The sequence below is a fragment of the Delphinus delphis genome, chromosome 8 (genome assembly GCF_949987515.2).
Source record: "Delphinus delphis chromosome 8, mDelDel1.2, whole genome shotgun sequence".
In the NCBI taxonomy this organism is placed as follows: Eukaryota; Metazoa; Chordata; class Mammalia; order Artiodactyla; family Delphinidae; genus Delphinus; species Delphinus delphis.
The window spans coordinates 98,699,735-98,714,120 of NC_082690.1; the positions used below are offsets into that span (position 1 = coordinate 98,699,735).

General features: G+C 48.4%; 1 protein-coding gene across 2 annotated transcripts; it reads left to right on the forward strand.

Moving 5' to 3' along the window:
- The first annotated feature begins 361 nt into the window (after positions 1 to 361).
- Positions 362 to 12,524, forward strand: SERPING1 (serpin family G member 1). Of its 2 annotated transcripts, none has more exons than XM_060018924.1 (8): positions 362 to 433; positions 954 to 1,028; positions 1,801 to 2,269; positions 3,735 to 3,869; positions 5,738 to 5,941; positions 6,138 to 6,277; positions 10,181 to 10,382; positions 12,013 to 12,524. In XM_060018924.1, the coding sequence occupies exons 2-8, from the start codon at positions 978 to 980 to the stop codon at positions 12,264 to 12,266; spliced, it is 1,455 nt and encodes a 484-aa protein (XP_059874907.1). In that variant the 5' UTR covers positions 362 to 433; positions 954 to 977; the 3' UTR covers positions 12,267 to 12,524. The 2 variants fall into 2 exon arrangements, with proteins under 2 accessions (XP_059874907.1, XP_059874908.1); XM_060018925.1 differs by having other exon boundaries at positions 1,816 to 2,269.
- The last annotated feature ends 1,862 nt before the right edge of the window (positions 12,525 to 14,386 follow it).

Sequence of the window (14,386 nt, forward strand, 5' to 3'; positions counted from 1 at the left end):
CACAGTCGGGCCTATTTCCAAAGGGTTACTTTGAGGATCCACTGAGATGAGCAATTCCGGGAAAGCTGGTTGCTTGTGAACTGTGGAGAACATGTTGTGTCTGTGCTGTTTCTATCATGACCCATAAAGATGCAGGAGGAGGCTTGGTCGTGTACAGCTGAGAGCTGCACCCAAGCTTCCCCACCCCCGGCTCCCAAGGGGCTTTGGGCTAAATTCCCCGCCTGGCTTACGAATCAGTATCCGTCCCATCCTGATTTACGGGAAATCACAGCAGCGATCAATCAGCCTTAATTTGTAACTGGGCAGTGTCCTGGGCCAGCCAATAGCTAAGACCGAACACCCGCCCCCACGCCGCCCCCCACCCGCCCCGACGCTGTGTGACTATCCACTTAGTCTGCCCTGAAGCTGCCCAGGGACCGGGAGTTTGGCGCAGGTTTGGTGCTGGGGAGAAGGGTGTTGGGAGAAGGAGGTCTCCTCATCCTCATCTCCTTTTCCTCCACAGTGCCCCGCCCCCCCCCTTTATCTCTGCAGTCTGTTTGCTTGCTTCCTCTTAAGACCCCTGCCTCCCCCTCCTTCCCCTCCATCTCCTCCCCCAGGGCTGTCGTGCCCAGCCCCCTCTGGACCTCCCCTCCTAGCAGGGCCCCTGGCCTCATTGTTTAGCTAAAGCAGGACCCTCTGGATGGAACAGATGGACGGAGACCCGGGCCTGGGGGGAAAGGAAAGGCCAGCCGGTGCCGGGAAAGGGAAGCGGTTTGGGGAAAACAAAACAGGGGGAGGAGCCAGGGAGAAGGTGGCCCCGGCACGGAGGAGGGAGGGGGCGGGATTCGCAGAGAGGGGTTAGGGCCGCGAATGGAATGGGGGCGGGCCCCGGGGTGGGGCGGCGCGGGGCGGGGTGGAGGCCCCCTAGGCCCGAGGCTCGGAGCTGGCACCGACGACGGTGGCTGGCTCTGCAGGTCTGGGCTGACGTCGCCGCCCAGATGGCCTCCAGGCTGACCCCGCTGACCCTCCTGCTGCTGCTGCTGGCTGGGGTGAGTGACCCCTTCGTGAGGTGGGGGAGGGGAGGGGGTGCTGAGGATTAACCCTTCAGGCTCCGGAGAATGAGGAGAGCTCCTCTTGGGCTCAGCAAGTGTGATCCTAGCGCCGGAGTTCGTACCGAGCATGGGAAGAGCGGGGATTCAGACCCACGCAGCGTCTAATCCTGACTCGCTACGGTACCAGCTGCGCTGGCCTTGAGCCAGTCACTTCTCCGAGGCTACCTGTCCTGATTTACGAAGTGGAGAATAAAGCAGAAGGATCAAAGAGGGGAAGGAGATGGGCAGCATGTTGCGATATTAAAAGCAAGGGGTTGTTGAGGAAAACTGAGCTGCGGAATGGAGGTTGGGCTGCCGAGACCTAGGCTCTCCGCCGTGGTCTGGGAGGTCAGGGATAGGGGATGAGCCCAGGACAAAGGTGGGTGCCTAACTTTGGCGTGTGCACTCAGTGTATGTGTGTGAAGTTGACACTGGCAGTGCCCTTTGAGATGTATCAGATGATGTGGTAGTGATCAAGGATCTGGAATCAGACCCAAGTTTGACTCCTAGTTTTTCCTTCCACTTCCCTTGAGACCCTGGGCTAGTTACTTAATTTGTCTCGGCATCAGTTTCCTTTACCAGTGAAATGGGATAATACACGCTTTCTCTGAAGGAATTACTGGTGGTGGCTCCAGGGCAGGCCCCTCTGCCACCAGGCTTTCCCTGGAATAATTCTCTTCCTGCTTTGAGTGTTTGAAGGGGACTGTGCCTCATAATAAAAGAAAGAAAGTCTCTTGAACCACAGGATAGAGCCTCCTCAAATCTGATTGGTATCAGCCCCGTGGATCCAGAGAGCTTACAAGGAGGGGAAAGTGAAGGAGATATCCCCAAAGGAGATATTCCCAACAATGTATCCATTAAAGACACCGAGGGCTCTTCCACGCTGCTGAAAACCAACTTGACCATCGAAACAGTCAATACCACCCAGCCCTTCAACCAGTCCACCACCCAGCCCTTCAACCAGTCCACCACTCAGCCCATCCAACCAACAACCCAGGCCACTACTAAGTCCTTCTGCCCAGCGCCTGTCACCTCCTGCTCTGACTTGGAGAGTCATTCAGCAGAGGCCGTGCTGGGGGAGGCTTTGACAGATTTCTCCCTGAATCTCTACCACACTTTCTCAGTAATGAAGAAGGAGGAGACCAACATTGTCTTTTCCCCGTTCAGCATCGCCAGCCTCCTCACTCAAGTCCTGCTCGGTAAGAACCTGACTGAGTTCTCTCCAGGTTACGTGTTAGATGTTCGCATGAGGGGGGTACATATCCAGATACATACACAGCTATCTATGCCTCTGGAAGGAAGCTGTAAAAATGGGCTACATTGGGGGTGAGGGAGGGGAATCTTTTTATTCTGGAACTTTCATTTATTCTTTCATTTAACAATGATGTAATAGGCACTATTGCTTATAAAATCCTATGGACTGTACAAGAACATATTAAATAAGGTCTGAGCCACCAATCATGGTTCCAGGTAAGGCCATAAGGAAGATGAATGATAAGAGAGAGATGCAGAGTAGAATCATGATAATGCTGCTTCTTAGCTGTGTGACCTTGGGCAGATCAGTTAACTTCTCTGAGCCTGAGTCCTTCTGTGTAAAATGGAAATGGTTGTAGTGACCTAAAAAAAATTAAGCAGATAGCCCAGTGCCTGATGTGGTAGGAGGTCAAAAAATGTTAATTCGTCTGCTTTCCTGAGAGATCACAATCAAGTCCCCTGGGGTAATTACCCTAGGAATGGCACCAACAAAGTGCTACGGGCAGTGGAAACAGCTGTCACTCCAAGGGGGAATTCCAGGAAGGCTACTAGAGACAATACAGTGAGCACATAAGAACCTTTCTTCTGTAGTCCCAGAATCCTAACATCCCTAGCCTGTACCCACTGGATGCCAGTAGCACCCCACCCCCCAGTTATGACAGCCAAAATGTCTCCACATGTGGCCAAATGTCCCCTGGGAGGCACATTTCAACTGATTGGTTTCAGTTAATTTTTTTATTGCCCAAAAGATATGGCTTGAATCTTTTCTCCATCCTCCAATTATTAACTCTGTGATCTTAAAATGAGTAGATTACTTACTCTCTTAAACCTCAGTTTTCTCATCTGTGTAACGGGGATAGGAACTGTCCTTACGTAAAAGGGTTATGGTGAAGATTCAATGAGATAATATGGGAGAAGCACTTATGATGCCTGGAATGAAGTAAGTGCTCGATACATTTTATCTATTACTGCACAGAAGATGTGTACAATAAGTATTCAATAATGAAAAACGGAAAGGGTATTGAACATGCATCCTCCTTTACGATTTCCTGACGTCTCTTCTTAACCATGATCTTGTGTCCCTGCCTATAAGGCGAACCTTTGTAAACCTGAACCAACTAAATAATAGGTCATGTGGAACAGGCAGCGATTGGACCAGGCTTTGGATGATGAGTGGTATTAAAGTTAGGTAGGAAAACGGAGGAAGAAAGTATTCAGAGCCCTAGAAAATCCTGTGATTATTCATAATTCCCCCACCCTTCTCTTTCTGACATGTATTATCTTCCCAAACACTTCTGGCTCTGATGGTATGGGATTCCCCCCATTGCAGCCTGGTCCCTCAACCCTGGTCCCCAACGGTGGTTTTCCACTCCTCCTGCAGTTGCCCCTTGTCTCTGCTGTTTGTTGTAGGGGCTAGAGGAGAAACCAAGGAAAGCCTGGAGCGACTCCTCTCCTACCCCAAAGACTTTACCTGTGTCCACCAGGCCCTGAAGGCCTCCAGGTCCAAAGGCTTTACCACAGTCTCTCAAATCTTCCACAGCCCAGGTGAGTTCCCCGGGGAAGGATGGCAGGTGCTGAGCTGGGTCCTCAGGATTTTGATGGAGACCCAGCACTGGGGAAAGAGAGGACAGAGGGAATGTTAGAACTAGAACAGGGGGACGGAATGCAGAGCAGATTGGGGCCTCAGAAATATCAGGTGTCTCCTGGGAGCTGGATAGGTCCCCTGGTGAGACCTTGGACAAGTCATCTGCATTCATCAACTCCATCTAAAGTAAGAATAGCTTTCTGCCGCGATGAAGAGTGGCCCCGCTTGCCACAACTAGAGAAAGCCCTCGCACAGAAACGAAGACCCAACACAGCAAAAATAAATAAATAAATAAATAAACTCCTACCCCCAACATCTTCTTTTAAAAAAAAAAAAAAGAATAGCCTTCTGCATTCAGTAATAGAGAGGGCTGGAGAGCTTTAGACATAAAATAGACAAAAAATGCATGTCAATCTGGGAGTTCCCTGGTGGTCCAGTGGTTAAGACTCTCATCTTTCACTGCTGTGGTCACGGGTTCAATCCCTGGTTGGGGAACTAAGATCCTGCAAGCTGCAAGGCCGAAAAGAAAAGTTTGTTAATCTGGGTCAGGGGGTCTTGGGACTCCTATTCTTTGTACTTTCGTGTTATGTGACTTTGTTGTCATTTATGTATATTACATTATTAGGTAGGTAATCAGAGCAATAAGCTTCCAAAATGACCTAATGCAGTTCTTTCAAATTTTGCTCCCCAGAGCCCTAGGGTTCTGCAGAGCTGCTGCAGAAGTCCTGGTGGGAGTAAGGAGTTAGGGAGGCTGAGTGGGAAGTGAGGTGTCACTTCCTGTGAGAGGGAGATGAAGCCAGGTGGGCTTTGAACTCCCACCAGCCTCAACCAGAGCCCTTTTGTATTGTGGGCTTCAGACATGACTATATTTGAAACCTCAGTTCTGCTGAGCTTAAAAATTACAAATTTAGTGTGATTTTCCTCTTTGAATAAGGAAAAAAAATTCCCTGTCTTTTATTTTTTTTACTATAAAAGCAATGCTCATTCATTGTAGAAAACTGAGAAAATATTGGAATTCCCTGGTGGTCCAGTGGTTAGGACTCTGTGCTTCCACTGCAGGGGGCATGGGTTCGATCCCTGGTCGGGGAACTAAGATCCCGCATGCCGCTCGGCGTGGCCAAAAAAAAAAAAAAATACAACAAACAGAAAAATAACCTGAGAACATATAGGAAAGAAAAAAGAAAGAAAGAAAGAAAACTCACCTATCACACCATTATCTAAAAAAAAAACCCAAAAACCCTCTTTTTAGAGATGGGAAAAATATGGCTTAGAGGGATTCAAGAAATGTTGCATTTACTTATTTGCTATAAATCAGATGTATCCTCTGTCTTGCTAGGTTGGTGGAAAATACAACTGCATTCAATATTATCTATTTAGTCCAGGAAAAATTTCTCTTTCAAACACTTTTTTTCTTTAGTGGACCTGGGCTTTGGAGAGCAAAACCCAGGAAGTCTTGTCACACACCTTCCAGTGAGGCTGAAAAGCAGAGTCTGTTCCCTGTTGAATTAAGGGAAGAAAAGAGGGAAAATACAGGCAAATGGAAGTTAAGATCTCAAAGAGTTACCTTGCCAAGCCGTGGTCCCATGGCAGATAGAGGCAGTGAAAGCCTGGGATGAGTTCTTCGGCTCTTAGCTCAGGATTTGCCTTCTCTGGGTCTCACTGAGCACATCAGTAAGAGGACTGGGCTGGACCCCTGCTCCGACATAGTATGTCCTTTGGAGCAGAAAGAGTGATGTGCAACAAGCCCCCTCTCCAAGCCTGCTCTTGAAAGGGGAGAGAGTGTTCCGGGATCTCATGCCTCCCTCTCTCAACCTGCTTCCGGGGCCAGACCTGGCTATAAGGGACACCTTTGCGAATGCCTCTCGGAGCTTGTATGGCAACAGCCCCAAAGCCCTGGCAAATGACAGTAAAGTCAACTTGGAGCTCATCAACGCCTGGGTGGCCAAGAAGACCAACCACAAGATCAGGCAACTGCTAGACAGCCTGCCCGATGACTTCCGCCTGGTCCTTCTCAACGCTATCTACCTGAGTGGTAAGGGGGCCCTGGACCAGGGTGTCTTCCCGTCCTGAGTTCCACCTTCTCCTCCTGGCTTAAAACCCACTCAACCCCAAGTTCCACGACTGGATCCCATGGTACCTGTCCCACCCCTTGCTAACAGAACCTTTAACTCCGCTTCATCCTCTCCCCACCTGCATTAGAGTAACCCTTCCCCCACTCTTCCCTCTAGCCAAGTGGAAGACAACATTTAACCACAGCAGAACAAATATGAAGGGCTTTTACAGCAGATCCTCTGTGATAAAAGTGCCCATGATGAACAGCAAGAAGTACCCTGTGGCCCATTTCACAGACCCGACTTTGAAGGCCAAGGTAAGTTCCTGGCCCTTCGCACTCCTGTTTCAGAGCCTCTTGCGCATCCTGACTTTCCGGCTGTGGCTCCACCGGTGTGGGGCATAGCCTTACCCTTAATTCATCATTTCAACTGCTTCTGACTCTATTTCCACCCTATCTTTTCTCCTTCTCCCCCTTTCCAGCCTTGGCCGAGGCAGGCATTATATATTTGAGGTTGGAAAGCAGGATTCTAAAATTTCTTCATGCATCTCTGCTGCATTGAATGACAGAAAGTGAGTCCTGTTCCTATTCTGTGCCTCTGTTTCTCTTTCCAGTCTACCCACCAGTAGGCCCTGCTGGCTTAGTAAGTCCTCTGTGTGTGTACGTGTGTACGGCATGTATCTGTATGTGTACACATGTCTAGGTATATCCATGCATTCATGTATGTGGTAAGTGCATGTGTGTGCATGTGTTAAATGGCTTAAGTTCCTTAGCAGAAATTGAACAGTATGATTTCAGTGGATGAGGAGGGAGGGAAGAGAGAACGTGGAGCCCAGAAGATTCTAGTTAGTAAACTCTCTCATGCCCGATGACCAGATATTTCTGCCTTGTTAGGACAGCAAGACACAGAACTATGAGACAGCAAAGAATGGGAGATACCCAGTGGCTTGGTACCAGTCTGAGAAATAGAGGATCTGTTCTGGAACATGCCAGGCTTGTTTCCACCTCGGGAGCTTTCCCTAGCTTTTCCCTCTGCCTGGACGCTCTTCACTCAGCTTTTCACATAACTTGTTCCTTCTGCTCATCTGGCATCAGCTAAAAGGCCACCTTTGTGGAGACGCCTTCCCCCTCCTTAAAGTACCTCTTCCTCACCCTGTAACATCATCCTGTTTTTGTTTTTGTTTTTTAAAATTTTTTTTGTGGTACGCGGGCCTCTCACTGCTGTGGCCTCTCCCGTTGCGGAGCACAGGCTCCGGACGCGCAGGCCCAGCGGCCATGGCTCACGGGCCCAGCCGCTCCACGGCATGTGGGATCTTCCCGGACCGGGGCACGAACCCGTGTCCCCTGCATCAGCAGGCGGACTCCCAACCACTGCGCCACCAGGGAAGCCCATCCTGTTTTATTATATCCATGGTACTTATCACTATCTGAATTATGTTGTTTACTTGCTTATTTGATTGCAGTATTATCTATCTCCCTGAGATAGTCTCTTTCCTTGGGATCAGAGACCTTACCTCTTTTTTCGCCTACTATATCTGAGGGCCTAGAACAATACCACATATAATAAGTGCTCATTATGTCTGCTGAATAAATGAATGAATTCAATGGAAGATGTGAAAGGGAGCAACTCCCTTAGTATGAATGGCTAGGAAGACGTCACAGAGGTGGGTACTTTTGACCACTCTTAACCATTCATGCACTTTTCTACCCTTCCATCCATCCGTCCCTATCCAATGGCTTTGAACATTCCCAGCTATTTAACAGAACCAGAATACATGCATAAGGCAGAGAAGAATGAATATACATGGCCGGTTCAGGGCATCACTCTAACTCAGAGTATATGGGGGAGAATATCAATGTGAGAGTTTTTTTTAATTTATTTATTTATTTTTGCTGTGTTGGGTCTTCGTTTCTGTGTGAGGGCTTTCTCTAGTTGCGGCAAGCACGGGCCACTCTTCATCGCGGTGCGCAGGCCTGTCACTATCGCAGCCTCTCTTGTTGTGGAGCACGGGCTCCAGACGCGCAGGCTCAGTAGTTGTGGCTCATGGGCCTAGTTGCTCCGCGGCATGTTGGATCTTCCCGGACCAGGGCTTGAACCCGTGTCCCCTGCGTTGGCAGGCAGATTCTCAACCACTGCGCCACCAGGGAAGCCCCAATGTGAGGGTTTTTTAATGGCAAAGAAGGAGTTTCATGCAAAAAAACCCCACTCCTTACAGTTTCGTGGGTTTTAAACAAATACCTGATTTAATATATTCATGTTATAAATTCAAAATCAAAGTTTTACTTAAGCCTTTAAATTTTTAGCTGAATTTGCTACATTATTAATCATAATATTTATATAAAACACTAACTTTCATTTGTTCTTCAATTAAGCTATTTTGAACAGATTAAACTCCTTTAAACCATTTGTTTCATTTACAAATATGGTTAATTAATATTCCCCTAAGCATTTTGAGCTTATGTATATACTTTATAAATACTTCATACATTTGATATACTTGATTTTCTCTTTTAGCATGTCAGATACCTGACAGAACAGTATTACAGCCCTGCTTGGCCACATCTTGCTAGCACCTAAAGGCCACTTGTGAGTTGAAAATTCAATCTGAAGAGTAAATCGACTTTCAGTCGACATCTCAACATCATTCTCAAACCAAATGAAATTATCCCACACCTTTTTGTTCAAAAGCATAAAACTAGCATGTCTGATTCTCTTAAAAATTATAAACGCTATTTTAAATAACAAACACAGATTGCTCTGAACTTATCACCTGGTGTTAATACTACAGAGTTGGCTTATTTTGTTATTCCCATACTTCATTCTAAATTTTCCTGGGATTTAAAGAGTATTTACCCAATGAAGGGGGTTAGGTTTACCAACTCAGGTATGCTGAGGTTGTTGGCTTGAAAATTCAAGACCACAGTGTGGTAATTTTTTGGTCACAGAGGCAAGGTCTGTACACAGGACATGAAGGGTGTGTACTGCCAGATGAGTGTACCCTGTCTAGAGCCTCTGTCAACAGGTATCCCCATGTCCATGCTCTTCAGGTGATAAATCAGTGTACAACCTGCTTCTTGTGGACCATTTTTTCAATTCCAACAATAGATTGTTGTCAGTTAATTTCTTCATTGCCCAATTGAATTCTGCATTCTAGATGATTCTTGTCCATCTCTCAACCTCAACCATAATGCCATTTCAGTAATAATCTCTCATATCCTATTAGTTTCTCAGTCCTGGTACTATTGACATTTGGGGTTCGATGATTCTTCATGATAAGATGCTGTCCCTGGCATTGTAGGATTTAGCAGCATCCCTGGCTCCTACCCACTAGATGCCAGTAGCACTGTGAGCTCCTGTTTCTGCCAGCTCCAAACATTGCCAGATGTCCACTGGGGGCAAATTTGCCCTGAGCTGAGAACAGCCCTGTATTGGCCTTGTGGGTCCTGCATTTCTCTCATGCTTCTGTCTGGCCGTCAGCTGTAAGTCCTTCTAGTGAAACTAACTGAAAAGGTAGGCTAGGATCAGCTGGTACCCAATCTTGAATGCCAGACCGAGAGTTTATACTTAATCTCGTAGGCAGTGAAAAGCCATCAAAAGTCTTTGAAAGGACGAACCTGATGACTGTGGTGGTACATTATGCACATTATATACTTTATGCACAACATACTTGAAAGGAACTGGGCTCAGAGAGATCAAATCGCTTGCCTGTAGTGCATAGTCACTCAGCATTAGAGTCAGGATGTGATCCTCAGCCTGTGTGATCAAAACTCGTGCTCGGACTTCCCTGGTGGCGCAGTGGTTGAGAGTCCGCCTGCCGATGCAGGGGACACGGGTTCGTACCCCGGTCCGGGAAGATCCCACATGGCGCGGCGCGGCTGGGCCCGTGAGCCATGGCCACTGAGCCTGTGCGTCCGGAGTCTGTGCTCCGCAACGGGAGAGGCCACAACAGTGAGAGGCCCGCGTACCGCAAAAAAAAAAAAAAAAAAAAACACCTCGTGCTCATTCCTCTGCCTCTCACCAGCACAGGGTTAGACCAGCACTGTTCACCCAGCTGGCATCCTCATCTCATGGCAAAGCCTGGGAGCCTAGTTATGGCCGCTGCTTGTTGAAACAGTACAGACTGTAGCAGCGGACTGAAGACCAGCCTCGGGGCACAGAGGGTAGGAGCCAGGAGAGAGCTGGGGTAGGAAGACTGACAATGTGCTTGTCTTACTCTCCAGGTGGGCCGTCTGCAGCTGTCCCACAACCTGAGCTTTGTGATCCTGGTGCCCCAGACCTTGAAACACCGTCTTGAAGACATGGAGCAGGCTCTCAGCCCCCCTGTCTTCAAGGCCATCATGAGGAAGCTGGAGTCGGCCAAGTTCCAGCCTACTCACCTGATGATGCCTCGCATCAAAGTAAAGAGCAACCAGGACCTGCTGGGTGAGCCCTGGCAGGACTGATCCTAGGCCATCAGAGGAGAAGAGGTTGTGATGGTGGGCTAGGGGTGGAGGAATTCCGTGAACCCTCTCATCCGTAATCTCAGGTTGCCCCTCAATCCTCTGATTATCCCACTGAATCGTGGAGGAAGCTGAGACTCAGAAAGTTTGCATGACTTACGCAAGGTCCCTTAAGCTGGTTAGAAGTGAGCCGGAGCCCCAGTATAGGTCTACAGCCGTCCCACCTGTTTCCATTGCGGTCCCTTGTGACATAGACCCTGGGAACAGGTCACCGAGGTGGGAGTGGGTGCTCCTCCCTCAGAGACGTGTCATAAAACTCAACCACCCCACAGTATATGCAAGAAGCTCTCTACTAAAAGGGTCTGGAGGCTTCTGAGTTCAGGGGAGTCAACAGATACTCTGTTTCCTAACCTTAGACCTCACTTCCTGATCTTTGATGTCATGTCCAAATATATCACTTCATTTTCTGTTATAGAACTTGACTTCCTAATAGATGACCTTGTTTCCTAGTATATGACATCACACCCTTGTATGTGACCTCATTTGAGAACATATGTCCTCTTTCCAATACATTACCTCACTTCCAAGGGCCTTGTTGATAAGGAAGCAATGGCATCACTTTTCAGGGTTTTGGGGGTCGGGGGCAAGGCTTCTCACCACTTGAGAGAAAGTGGTGGTTGGAGTGAAGACGGGCCCACTGTTAGAGGATCCCATGAACTGGACCGGAAGGCACATTATAATGCGATTATAATCTGATAAACGAGGAGGAGGAGAAAGAGGGAATTGGAACTTGGGACAAACCCAGAAAATTCAGGACAAACGTCTCCAACAGCTGAGGGTTTTGTGCTGGTTTTTTTTTTAATTGCAGTATTTTTAAAAATATTTTAAATTATTATTTTTTAATTTAACTTTTAAAATTTTTATACAATTTTATGTTTTATTTTTTGGCTGCATTGCGTCTTCATTGCTGCACGCAGGCTTTCTTTGGTTGCAGCGAGTGCGGGACTACTCTTCATTGCGGCATGCGGGCTTCTCATTGCAGTGACTCCTCTTGTTGCGGAGCACGGGCTATAGACGCACGGACTCAGTAGTTGCAGCACGTGGGCCCTAGAGTGCGTGGGCGTCAGTAGTTGTGGTGTGTGGTCTCAGTGGTTGTGGCGCACGGGCTTAGTTGCTCTGCAGCATGTGGGGTCTTCCCAGACCAGGGCTCGAGCCCATGTCCCCTGCATTGGCAGGTGGATTCTTAACCACTGCGCCACCAAGGAAGTCCCTTTTGTACAATTTTTTTTTTTTTTTTTGTGGTACACGGGCCTCTCACTGTTGTGGCCTCTCCCGTTGTGGAGCACAGGCTCCAGACGCGCAGGCTCAGCGGCCATGGCTCACGGGCCCATCCGCTCCGCGGCATGTGGGATCTTCCCGGACCGGGGCACGAACCCATGTCCCCTGCATCGGCAGGCGGACTCTCAACCACTGCGCCACCAGGGAAGCCCCCTTTTGTACAATTTTTAAAGGTTACTTTCCATTTACAGTTACTACGAAACATTGGCTGTATTCCCCGTGTTGTACAATCGTGCTGGTCTTTGACTTATTGTTTTTCTCTGGTTATGCCCTAGAATTCTTTGACTTTACCTACAACCTCAACCTGTGCGGGCTGACAGAGGACCCGGACCTGCAGCTTTCTGCGATGCAGCATCAGTCCGTGCTGGAGCTGACGGAGAGCGGGGTGGAGGCGGCTGCAGCCTCCGCTATCTCTGTGGCCCGCAATTTGCTGGTCTTTGAAGTGCAGCAGCCCTTTCTCTTTGTGCTCTGGGACCAGCAGCACAAGTTCCCGGTCTTCATGGGGCGGATATATGACCCCAGGACCTGAGACCTGCGGGAGGCCGACCAGGGCAAGCCCGACCCCTCTGGCCTCAGCTCTTCTAGTCGCAGCCCTGCTGCTGCCTGCCTGGACTTGTCCCCAGCTGCCTCGCATCTCAGGTCTGCCCTCCACCTGAAGGGCTCCCGTGGGGTCTGGTGAGGGGACCTGCTTCTATCATCCCTTCCCTGTGACTCTCCAAAGCACTTTTTGCAGCTTTCTCTGGTACAAATACAGCAGACCCTACAAATAAAACCTGGCAGACCATGACTTCCTCTCTCATCTGCCTTTCAACTTCAGAGGACTAGGGCTTCCGAGGCCCCTATATCGGCTAGCTATTGCTGTAACAAGTCACTCCAAACTTAGTGGCTTAAAATAGCAAGTATTTATTATTTCACATAAGTCTGGGGGTTAGGGCTGAGTGGTCTTGCTGATCTGGGACGGACCTGGCTGACCTTCCCTGGGCTCGCTCATACATCTGTAATAGTTGGTGGGTTGGTTGGGGATGACTGATCTACGATGGCCTCAGCTGGAACACCTTGGCTGTCCTCTGCATGTCTCCGGCATCCTTCCAGCAGTACTAGCCTGCAGTGGCAGAGTTCCAAGTGAGGAGTCAAAGACAGGCAGTCTTTTTCACACCCTGCACCTCTGCTTGCGTCACATTTACCATTGTCCCATCAGCCAAAGCAAGTCACATGGCCAGACCCAGAGTTAGAGTGGAAAGGCACTACAAAGTGGCAGGGCAGAGTCATTAAGTGGGGGCTTTTCATGCAATCCATTTATCACAGCCCCTATCTCGCTTATTTGTTTGCAACAACTGTGACAACAGTAATAACAGTAGCTAACATTGCTGGGAACTTACACAGGCTATCTGCTAAGAGCTTTGCAGACATTTAATCCTCACAACAACTTTATATGGTCAACTCTAAACTCAGAAAGGCTGTCTTGCTCAAAGTCCTGCAGTTAGATGGCAGAACTGGGATTTGAAAGCACATCCTTATGACTCTGAAATCTAAGCTCAAACCCACTCTCTTCTATGTCTCTGCCTTTCTATCTTCATGTCCTGCCTTTTCTTCATATTTTATTTGCTCAACCAACTGATTGAGTACCTAGCATGTGTCTGGCACTATACTAAGCACAGAGGATATAAAGATGACTTAAACCTAATGTCTGCCTTTAAAACCTATCGCTTGGGACTTCCTTGGTGGTCCAGTGGGTAAGACTCCACGCTCCCAATGCAGGGGGCCCAGGTTCGATCCCTGGTCGGGGAACTACATCCCACATGCATGCCTCAACCAAGAGCCCACATGCTGCAACTAAGAGCCCGCCTGCTGCAACTAAAGAGCCCACATGCTGCAACGAAGATCCCATGTGCTGCAACTAAGACCTGACACAGGCAAAATAAATAAATTTTAAAAAATAAAAACAAAACCTATAGCTTGATGGGGGAGACAGATAGGAAGATTGATTTTTAACACAGAGCACTTTTTTTAGATATTAAATATCTCTGAAGATATTTCTTAATAAGTTTTCCTGGGGGACTTCCCTGGTGGTCCAGTGGTTAAGACCCCACGCTTCCACTGCAGAGGACGCAGGTTTGATCCCTGGTCAGGGAACTAAGATCCCACATGCCACACATCGTGGCCAAAAAAAAAGAAAGGTTTTCCTCATTTCCAGCTTCTACTCTGAGACTCTGAAGCTCCAGCGCTTAGCCCTTCTATTTCCCTGTTTGCCGTCTTCTTCCTTCTCATCCTGTCTTTTTGTCTCAATCTCCTGTCTCTATTCCTTTCTTTGCCTCCATTTCTCCCCCACCGCCCCGGCCACTATGTCTCTCTCCTCTCCCATCCTTCCTCTCTCCTTGTTACAATGTTGTCAAGCCAAACATGCTCACTGATTTCTGGCTTTAGCCCTTCAGCTGCAGGTCTGGTCATCCTTGCCCCCTGCCACTTACCCCCCGCTTGCCCCTCACCTCCCAGCTCTCTCACACACTCAGACATTCAGGTTCCCAAGCACAAACAGCCCAGAGGTATGACTACTTTCCCAGGACAACACATGGGGATTCAGCCATCAGTCCACAGACATTTATCAGGTATCTGATTTAATTTTCTAATAGTGTCTCAATTTAGGTCAAA

Excerpts from the sequence above, each read along its gene's own strand:
- SERPING1 (XM_060018924.1), top strand. The coding sequence starts at position 978 with ATGGCCTCCAGGCTGACCCCGCTGACCCTCCTGCTGCTGCTGCTGGCT. Across the intron at positions 5,942-6,137 it reads CAACGCTATCTACCTGAGTG|CCAAGTGGAAGACAACATTT; the intron begins GTAAGGGGGCCC and ends TCTTCCCTCTAG. Across the intron at positions 6,278-10,180 it reads ACCCGACTTTGAAGGCCAAG|GTGGGCCGTCTGCAGCTGTC; the intron begins GTAAGTTCCTGG and ends CTTACTCTCCAG.